The sequence below is a fragment of the Mastomys coucha genome, unplaced genomic scaffold (assembly GCF_008632895.1).
Source record: "Mastomys coucha isolate ucsf_1 unplaced genomic scaffold, UCSF_Mcou_1 pScaffold23, whole genome shotgun sequence".
NCBI classification, from domain to species: domain Eukaryota; kingdom Metazoa; phylum Chordata; class Mammalia; order Rodentia; family Muridae; genus Mastomys; species Mastomys coucha.
The window spans coordinates 47,565,345-47,575,279 of record NW_022196906.1 but is presented as its reverse complement, the minus strand read 5'-3'; the positions used below and the strand labels follow the sequence as shown (position 1 = coordinate 47,575,279).

The 9,935-nt window shown below is 38.4% G+C and overlaps 1 protein-coding gene across 2 annotated transcripts in view; it reads right to left on the bottom strand.

Moving 5' to 3' along the window:
* Window positions 1–9,935, bottom strand: part of LOC116073223 (protein NPAT) — a 39,235-nt gene that overhangs the window by 8,293 nt on the left and 21,007 nt on the right. The window contains exons 11-16 of one of the 2 annotated variants that reach the window (XM_031344964.1): window positions 9,502–9,598; window positions 8,585–8,710; window positions 5,083–6,021; window positions 4,390–4,911; window positions 1,150–1,265; window positions 955–1,063 (exon numbers count right to left, since the gene is read on the bottom strand). In XM_031344964.1, coding sequence (XP_031200824.1) covers window positions 955–1,063; window positions 1,150–1,265; window positions 4,390–4,911; window positions 5,083–6,021; window positions 8,585–8,710; window positions 9,502–9,598 — 1,909 coding nt within the window. Of the gene's footprint in view, window positions 1–954; window positions 1,064–1,149; window positions 1,266–4,389; window positions 6,022–8,584; window positions 8,711–9,501; window positions 9,599–9,935 lie in introns of both variants that reach the window. The other variant, XM_031344962.1, reaches the window with a different exon arrangement.

Below are 9,935 nucleotides of genomic sequence, written 5' to 3'. Positions count from 1 at the left end.
AAAAGAAAGAAAGAAGGAAAGAAAGAAAGAAACTAGCCCCACGTGCCTGGAAGAGGCTCAGATCAACAGAGCTACCTGGAAAGGTCTCAAACCAGCTGAGTTGTACAGTCCAGTCCAGGTATCTAGATTCTGTGAGCCATCCATCACGCAGGCTTGGGTGGACTTTTTTAGTGATGCAGCAGTCATTTCTGCTGTTAGTAAGTCCAATAAAGCTCCTTGGTTCACCAGGTGAGACTCTGATCTGTGGTCAGTTCCCGGGTTCCTTATCTGAGGTGAGTACAGGCGTGCTCACACCTCCCCCAACAACAGTGTCACAAAACAATTATGCATCTTAAGGTTTCAGCAAACAAACAAACAAACACAGAAGCAGAAAGCAGATGGTAAAGAATAATAATGAGAGTGAGAGTAAGAGAGAGGGTGGAGGTGGGGAGGAGTTTCCAGTTACCAACACTCTCCAGTAAAATCCCTACAAGATCCTCAGGGAATACTTAGTGGGTCAGGGAGTTTCCTTCACTTCCTTTCCTTTTTCTCTAGAAGGGGCCTCAAATTGTTCAGCCTCATCTAGCTTCTTATTTTAGTCTCCCATGGATGGGGTATACAGAATTTGCCACCACACAAAACCAGGAGCTTCAATTTGATCCTGTAAGCAACAGGGTATTCCTGAAATGTTTAGGTACAAACTTATATATTCTAATATGTATGGGGGAAGGGGTCACTCAGCTAGCAAATATAGGATGAATTAGAGAACCAAGGATATCCCCTCACCCAAAGGACAGCAGTATAGGACACTACTGATGAAAGAAAATGAGGAATATTTGAATTGAGAGAAATTTGTGTCAAGAGTAACTCAGGTTTTTGACAAGAGTAAAGAGATGGTACAATGTATTCAAGAAGAAAACATTCAGTTGTTACTTCTGAGATATAATGTTGATTTTAACTTTTTTTAAAAAGTACCTGCAATAGGCTTGTTTCTGAGTCCCTGAGCCTTCTGGGATTTTTGAGGAATGGGCAACTGAGTGATACTTCTATTACAAACAGGTGCTGCTAAAGGCATATGAAGGACCTAGGAGAAAGAATGAGAGAAAGGAAAAACCTATTAGTTATGCCGTTTGAAATGCTTCCCCACACTGCTTAGTTCCTAAGTGCTACCTGCTGAGGAGGAGTAGAGAACGTATTTCCATTCTGTCCAACTACCGACACAGGTATCATTCCCACCATTCCTTGAAGTACAGGCTGGACGGGAGAAGCAATTATGATGGCAGATCCTAAAAAAACAATTCTAATATAAGATTTTCTTCCTAAATCTTTGGATAACAATAAATTAGTATTTTGAAACAAATTCTATGACCAAATCTTCTTTCCTGACAATTTCTCCATCAGCTCCAGGTTCCTGTCCTCACTGCTTTTGATAACAATGACCTGAGCGAAATAAACCCATTCCTCCTCAGGTTGCTTTTGGTCATTTCATCTCAGCAATAGCCCTAACTAAAACAGAAAGTGGTACTAGGAGTGCAGCACTGAAGACCTGCCCAGTTTGTTTTTGAAAGGACTGTGGAAGACCTTAGGAACTTTGGGCCAAAAAAGCACTTGAGTGTTGAGAGCTCAGTGGGCTGTTCTGTAGGAGCTTGGAAGATGAGAACGTTGAGAGCAGTGCAGACAATGGAAGCCCGGCTTCCTAAATCTCAGAGGGAAGCAAAGACTCTACTGGGCCTTTTGTGTGAAGAAGCTGTAGTGTCTGGTCAGCCGGAGCTTAAGAATTGGCTGTGATTAACAGGAGACCAGAACTACCACAGTAAAACCTTGGCTTTGCAGGGACAGTTGATGCTGGTCAGCTGGTGCTGAAGGATCAGCTGTGATTAACAGACCAGCATCACTGCAGTGAAGTCTTCTGGAATGTTTCCTTGGGCTCAGCACAAAGAAGCTGTGTTTCAGAAACAGCCAAGGTTCGACTTCCTGCTGATAGCCAAACTTGGTGGTTTAAAAGTCACCCAGGTTTTGAAGGCATGCGAAGAGCATGGAGAACAACTTAGGCTTGGCACTGCAGAGCAGAGCTGGAGTCCCTGACAAGAGCCCAGGAGTGTCTGCTCAGTTGCAGCAAGGGACTCCAGAGTTTTGGAGCTGCCAGCACTATGGGATGACCACCAAAATCAGTGGCAGTGATGCAGTGGAGCCAGTCATAGCCTTGAAAACAAGCTGTGTGGACTGCAGAGGACAGAGTCAGAGAAAGACCCAATCCCTTTGGGTCACTTTGGAGGGGCTATTTACAATAGTAAATCTCAGACACTGGACACTGAATTGGTTATACTTTTGGGACTTTGGTTTTGCTTTGTTCATACTGAGACTGCCTTGGTTCCCCCTCCCCACTTGACGAAAAATATTTAAAAAAATTTTTTTTTGATTTGATAGGAGACTACAATTTAAAGACTTTGAGTTTTAAAAGAGACTGTACTGTCCCTTTTAAAGAGACTTAAATTTTAAAAAAGATTTATTTTAATGTTGTCTTGCATGCATGTTTGTCTGACTGAGAGTGTCAGATCCTCTGGAGTTACATATAGTTGTGAACTGCCATGTGGGTGCTGGAAATTGAACCAGGGTCCTCTGGAAAAGCAGCCAGTGCTCTTAACTGCTGAGCCATCTCTCCAGCCCCACGAGATTGAATTTCTAAAGACCGTGGGACTTTTAAAATTTGAAATGCTTATATTGTAATGTTGCTATTGATGTCTGATCTTGGTGAAAAACAAGAAAAGAAAGGTTATGGTTTAACAATGATATATTTGTGTATTAAACAATGATATATTTTGTGTGACAAGGGGTTAATTTTGCTGGTAGTTTTATGTCAGCTTGATACAAGCTAGAGTTATTTAAAAGGAGGAACGTCGATTAAGAAAGTGCCCCTATAAGACTGGGCTGTAGGTAAGACTGGAGTTTATGTTCTTAGTAAATGATGTAGGAAGACCCAGCCCATTGTGGGTGATAGATACCATTCCCAGGTTGGTGGTCCTGGGTTCTGTAAGAAAGCAGGATGAACAAATCATGATGTGTAAGCCAGGGAGGAGTGGGGGTAAGCAGTAAGCTGCAGTCCTCTATGACTTCTGCATCAGCTCCTGCCTTCAACTTCCTAAACTTGAGTTCCTGTCCTCACTGCTTTTGATGATGAGTCGTTGTACCGAACTGTGAGTGAAATAAACCTTTTCCTTCCCAAGTTGCATTTGGTCATAGTATTTTTCATCACAGTGATAGTAACGATAACTAAGCCAATGTTTTTTAAATTGATTAAGAACAATAACAAAATGAAAGTTTCACATGTGAACCTTGTATCAGAAAACTTAATTCTAAATGAATATTTATAGCCCCAAACAATTTTCCCAATGTATTAAATCTTAAAAGTATTGGTCAAAAAGAATACATACTTTTATAACTAGATTAAACTACTGGGGGAAATTATAGTGCCTACATGGTCCTCATGAGTTAAGCAGAAGCAAAGCATAGCAATTTAGTCCTGCTCTGTAAATCAGCCTTTTCCTAACACACTAACTGCTCCTATCAGATTTGATAGAAATCTGTCAATTACTAACTGCTTGTAAACCAGCATATAATGAACACAAGTGCCCCAAGTGGAGCCTTTATGGACTTGAATCATTTTTAAATGGCAGAAGATAGTGAGAAATTAGAAAGGGTTTTGTAAAATCTGCTTCCTTTTTTTTTTTTTTATCTACTCCCACTCTTTTTTTTTTTTTAAGATTTATTTATTATTATAAATGAGTACACTGTAGCTGTCTTCAGACCACCAGAAGAGGGCGTCAGATTTCATTACAGGTGGTTGTGAGCCACCATGTGGTTGCTGGGATTTGAACTCACAACCTTTGGAAGAGCAGTCAGTGCTCTTACCTGCTGAGCCATCTCACCAGCCCCAAAATCTGCTTTCTTGAAAGCCCCTCTAAATGACAACTTTCTTAAAAACATTAACTATAATAAAAAATAAATGTCCTGAAACATTAAGTATGTATGCAGTTAAGTAATGAATTAATCTCACAGCTTAGTGTTGTAGATTAAAAACTGTTCAAAGAAAATAAATTAAAGCTACAGCCTACCAGATTTAAAACAAAACTTGGCTGAATTAGATGGCAAGAGGCATAAGCAATTATTTATAGAGTATTCTGTCATATGAACCATCTATATTATTTTCCTAGTCTGTGCTTCCACAAGAAAATTAAGATTGCAATCCAGAGAAGCTCCAAAATATGTGCATACACACATATACATCACACACACACAAGTATCTTTTTCTGTGTAGTGCTGGGTAGAGTCCATGGCCTTGCACATGCTATACAAGTGCTTTTCCACTGAACTACACCCCCGGCTCACCTCCAATACGCTTTTATGAGTTACCTTGTGAAAAGTTTGGTGACACAGCTTGGCTGACAGCAAATGCACTGTTAGACTTAGGTGGTGTCTGTAACTGCTGTGGAGGAGGCTGTGCAGTCATAGGTGCCGAACTCCCAGGCAATACCACTACATTAGACTGACTGACAGTTGGTCCCAAGGCTGTTGAATCAGTCATACAGGTAGCTATCAGAATGTTACTTGAATTGCCGAACGCTGTGCTTGTGGCAGGCATCAACTGTATGTATCCTCCATCCTTAGGAACACATGGTGCAACGTTGGCTGAAAAAGCAACGCCATCTTCATTCTGAGTGTTGTTTACCATGGGTTCCTCAGGTTTGAGCACTAAAAGGTTCTGCTCTATGGAGCCAGAATCCCCTACTTCAACAGATACAACAGTGCTTGCAGTTTCTTCTGAAGATAAGCATGTAACGAATTCTGCATTTTTGGCGGGAGATTTAGAAGACAGAATTATTGTTGGTAAGTTTTCTCCACTGATACTAGACACAGCACTGTTAAGCTCTGCATCTGAGGAAACAAATGGATCATCACTAATGATAATTTTAAGAGAGACAATACTTGATGCATCTACTTCTGTTGAGTTGCTAGGTTTACCATCAGTATTTTGGGTCTCAGGAGAGACTCCCACTGAACCACCAGATTCTGAAGAAAGTGAATTATTATTTTTTACAGGATTACCTTCTCCAGGAACCAGTGTAGCTTTTTCACAACTGTTATGTCCATTCAAAGAGAGAAAAATAGCATCTCCATCTTTCACAGAAGGAGGAGGCTCTTGAGTATTCGCAGACTGAAGTGGTTCGGTCTTACTTTCCGTAGAACTTAGGTCTACAGATGCTGAATCATTAGATGACTGTTTATCTGAAGGGGCTGCTTCTTCAAAATGAATCTCTACTTTTTCAGTCACATTTACACCTAACCCTTCAACAACCACAGGTGATGTCTTGCTTTGCAGCGGAGAATTAACTTGGCAATCTGGTTGTGGCTGTGAGGCAACCTGTGATACACTGTTAGTTTCAATTTTATTGTTGTGAGTTTCACTAGAATCCGGTGACGCAGAAGCCTGAGAATTAGTTGTAACTTTTACTACGTTGTTAGAATTTTCACAAAATTGACTTTTAGATGGCTTTGTAGTCAGTGGAGTACTTTGGGACAAAAGCTGGGAATTTTTCCCCGAGAGAACTAAGTTTTTGTCATTGGTCTCACCACCAAGAGACACAAATGAAGTCACCGGTACGCTAGGGCCATCAGGCTGATACTGAGACTGACTCAGTACATCTGGAGACAAAGAATTCTTTTCACCCACAGCCACTTCAGCTTCAGTGGGCATCTGACTGGTGTATAACTCAGAACAATGTTCATTACATTCAGTAGAGCTTGCTCTTTGGTTAAAGTCACTCAAGTTAGACACAGACTCAAAGGTAATGTCAAGGGCACACTTCTGTCCAGCAGGTACGGCTGTTTTAAAGGTCTGTTTTTGAATGTTAGAGCTTATCTGGGAGAAGTTTTCCTGGGATTCCTGTGGAAGAACATCATGGCTGTTGCCACTCTTCAAATCATTTAATAATACATCTTCATTTTGATAGGATGTACAAAATGGAGGCTGACCAGACTGCCCATCTGCAAAACACCAGTGTGATGAAAGGTTGAGTATGCTTAGTGTCTGAAGCAGTCACTTTTCTGTACAACCTACTTTGCCAAGGACATACCAATCTTTGGTATACCAGTAACTTTAAGACTGAGGCACAATTACTTCCCATTCTCTGGGTATCAAAAAGTCTAATTACTTTTCTAATTGCAGACAGTTTTGTAAACAACTGTCAAATTGTTTCCCAAGTTTCTAGGAAAACAAATGCCACAAAGAAGGAAAACATAGAGGTTTAAGAACATCCAATACTTACCAGGAGACAAAATGCCCTAAGCTCTAACCACTAGTGGAAGTAGTGTTGTTTCTCTATCCAGATCTTTTCTCTTTCTCTTTTTTCCTTTTTTTTGGTGTTTGTAAGGCAGGTCTCACTGTGTATGTAGCCCACATTTTCCTTTTTTTTGGTGTTTGTAAGGCAGGTCTCACTGTGTATGTAGCCCACATTTTCCTTTTTTTTGGTGTTTGTAAGGCAGGTCTCACTGTGTATGTAGCCCACATTTTCCTTTTTTTTGGTGTTTGTAAGGCAGGTCTCACTGTGTATGTAGCCCACACTGGCCTTGAGCCTGCAGTGATCCTCATGCTTCAGCCTCCTGGCTGATGGGATTTTAAAATTTTGGCACATCTACTGACCTTATTTTGCTTGATCTATTTTTTCATGGTAAAATGAGACCAAGATGATTTTACACAATTAACATGATTTCTATGTATACTTTTGACATATTTACTGAGGATGACCATATACATGGCTCTAGAATGCAAATTTGAATGATTCACTCAATAATCTTATAGAGATTAAGACAGCTAAAAAAGAACCTGGAGAACAGAAAACTGTGATAAGGTTCAGTGAAAATTATAATAGCTTATAAAAAGAAAGGCTGTTGGAAGATAAAATGTAGCATCATTATATTGAATGTTATAGCAATCATAATTTAGACAACCCAAACAAATATGGAAAGAAACATAATAGAGAAAGATAAAGAAAAATGTCTGCAACTATCATAACTAGTAAAGATCATATTGTGTATAGAACCACTTAATTCTGTATTGAGGGAGAGATTAGTGTATATTATGACACACAAATACAGGATAGTGGTATTTTTATCTACAGAGTGAGTTTAGAACAGCCAGGCTAAAACAGAGAAACCCTGTCTTGAAAAACCAAAAAAAAAAAAAAAAATTACAGCACACAAATACATGATAAGTGGTATTTTTAAAATGCAATGCTAGAAATTAAGTTGAAGGTTATGCTACATAAGCACTCTGCCTCTGAACTCCAGTTTCAGCTTGAAGGTAATTTCATAATAAAATGGCAAGACTTTCTGAGAAAGTAGAATTATAAGTTTTATTTGGTTATGATAAAGCATAATCTTCTAGATGTGAACAAATATGCAAACACATGCTCAGTTATAGTTCAGCCTATGAAATGGAGGGTTGAGCTTTGCTATTAACAATGAACTCAAAGGAAGATACTCTGAAATTAGGTTTTGAAGACAAGACATGAAAACACCGGATGCCATTAGGCATTTAAAAGTAGATAAGGCGTTGTGTGGTTGTGGACACCTTTACCCTCAGACCTTGGGAAGCTGAGGCAGGTGGATCTCTGAGTTTGAGACCATCCATGGTCTACAGAGTGAGTTCAAGGAAAGTCAAGGATACACAGAGAAACTAAACCCTGTTCTTAAAAATCAATCAATCAATCAAAACAAGTAAGGAGAAATGACCAGGCTTAGCTAGCCGACTGCCTAAATAAATGGAAGTGGTTCTGAAAAGGGCATGAAGTTTACCAAATTATGAGAAGCGAAGATGATGGCTATCTCTGAAGAACAGAGATGTAGGGCGCAGAGTTGGGAGTTACTGGGAGGAATCTTTCCTGTGCTGACAAAAATATCCTTTTCTTACTTGAGAGGGGATCCCAAGAGAATTTCTTCATTTGATTTTATAACTAAGAGAACTATATACATTTTTATTATGTGTTTCTCCAAATTTGTATTATATTTAACTTTTAAATTTTTTGATATTGATTGATTCTTGCTTTCCTCTAATTCACAAAGTACTTACTATATATGGACTAACTATGCTATACTGGTACTCCATGAAAGAAAGAATTGTAAAGCTAAGAATAAAGAGCCAATTTCAAGACTATCAATATATACTGTATAATTTCCCAGAAACAAATGGTTGACGGTCACTCAACTCAGAAGGCTGGAAAATCTCAAACACATGAACCTAATAGATCTGGCCTTAGAATTTGAACACTAATGAAATTATTTTGGTACAGACCCATTTGGCCAATACTATTTACTACTGGATTGTGTCTACTGCTCTATGAAAGAATGAATATGAAAAATTAATCTTTTAATCAAATTATTAAAGATTTAGCAATAACTTTCTCAATGGACATAAAAGTATATGCAAAAAAATTGACCTATAATAATTAAAGTAACTTCCAATTTTAATAATATTTTGGTTTTTTGTTTCATTTTAATTTTGAGACTAATTTTAACATTTTGGATGACATTAACAAAATAAAAATCTTACCTGATTCTTCTGTTTCAAAAGAACTTTTAATTGTTAAATTAGTTTCTTCAGGCAAGACTATATTAGGATTAGTCTCCATAGGTTGACTAGACATTTGTGATATATTTTTATTGTTTTTTGTTTTACCTATTTAAAAAGATAATAGAAAAATAATTAAATAACAATACTAGGAAAAAAAGCACAACTATTGCCATTCTCAAATACATGTTAAAACTTTTATTTCAATAATATTTTTTATTTATTTATTTTTTCAGATAGGGTCCCAGGTAGCCCAGGCTGACCTTTATGTAGCAAGAATGACCCTGATATTTCTGCCTCTACCTCCAATCCCTTGAGGATTATTATAGGTTTGCCCCCACCTCCTAAACAACGTTAACATGTTTCTTTATATGCCACTTACAAACACAAATTCAAGGACTTTTCTCACCAAATTTTCTTCTCTATTGATTTTGCTATGCTGCCTTAGGCTACTTTTGAAGTTCTTAGTTCAAGCAATCCTCTCGCCTCAGCCTTTTGCCTGAGACAATGGGCACATGACATAGCACCTGCACATGTATAAGTTCTTAGATAAGCCTGATTCTACTGGCTGTTCCGACTGCAAAGCTGAACACTTTGTATACTGGGGGTCATTTACATTTACCTGTATTATAACACTCATCACAGCTCATGCTGACTGGTCAAAATACTCACAAATCCAAACAAAACCAAAACCCAAACCCCAAAATGAAAACCTCTATTTTTATAGTTGAACTTTCCTAAGTAAAAGTAAAGACCCACTTCCCCCATGTCCATTTTTGCTGTTAGAAAACAGGCAGTTTTTCAGAAATCCTGGGTGATGTTACTGAATTCTGGGGTAGGTGACTTAAGTCAGGAAAGAAAAAATGTATCTACTTGTTAAATCAATACCCAATAATTACCATAGTCAAACAGATCAAAGAGTGCCTGAAAGGCTGGGTCCGATTCTGTCTGCTCCAATATATCTTGTATTGCTTCTTCAGACATGTGGATTTCACTCTGTAAATTAAAAATGAAGGCATGTAAAAACAGAATTAGTATGGGTTTAATACCAGAGAAATTATTCACATTTGTTATTGTTGACCTTTTATGTGTAAATATTTCTGTACAAAAAATTTTCTTCTGATTTTAATAATAGGCTTATTTAAAAGAATCACTCCTGGGCTAGTGGATTACAAACTGTAGCAGATGAGAAGAGTGAGGAGAGGAAGGGTCAGACTCTACCTCAAAGAGAATTGTGTGGAAGAACAATATCCAACATCACAGAGGGGCCATCGGGTAACTGTTAGGTGTGAAGAAACAGATGGTGACAGAGTAAAAAGGAACGAGCACATGG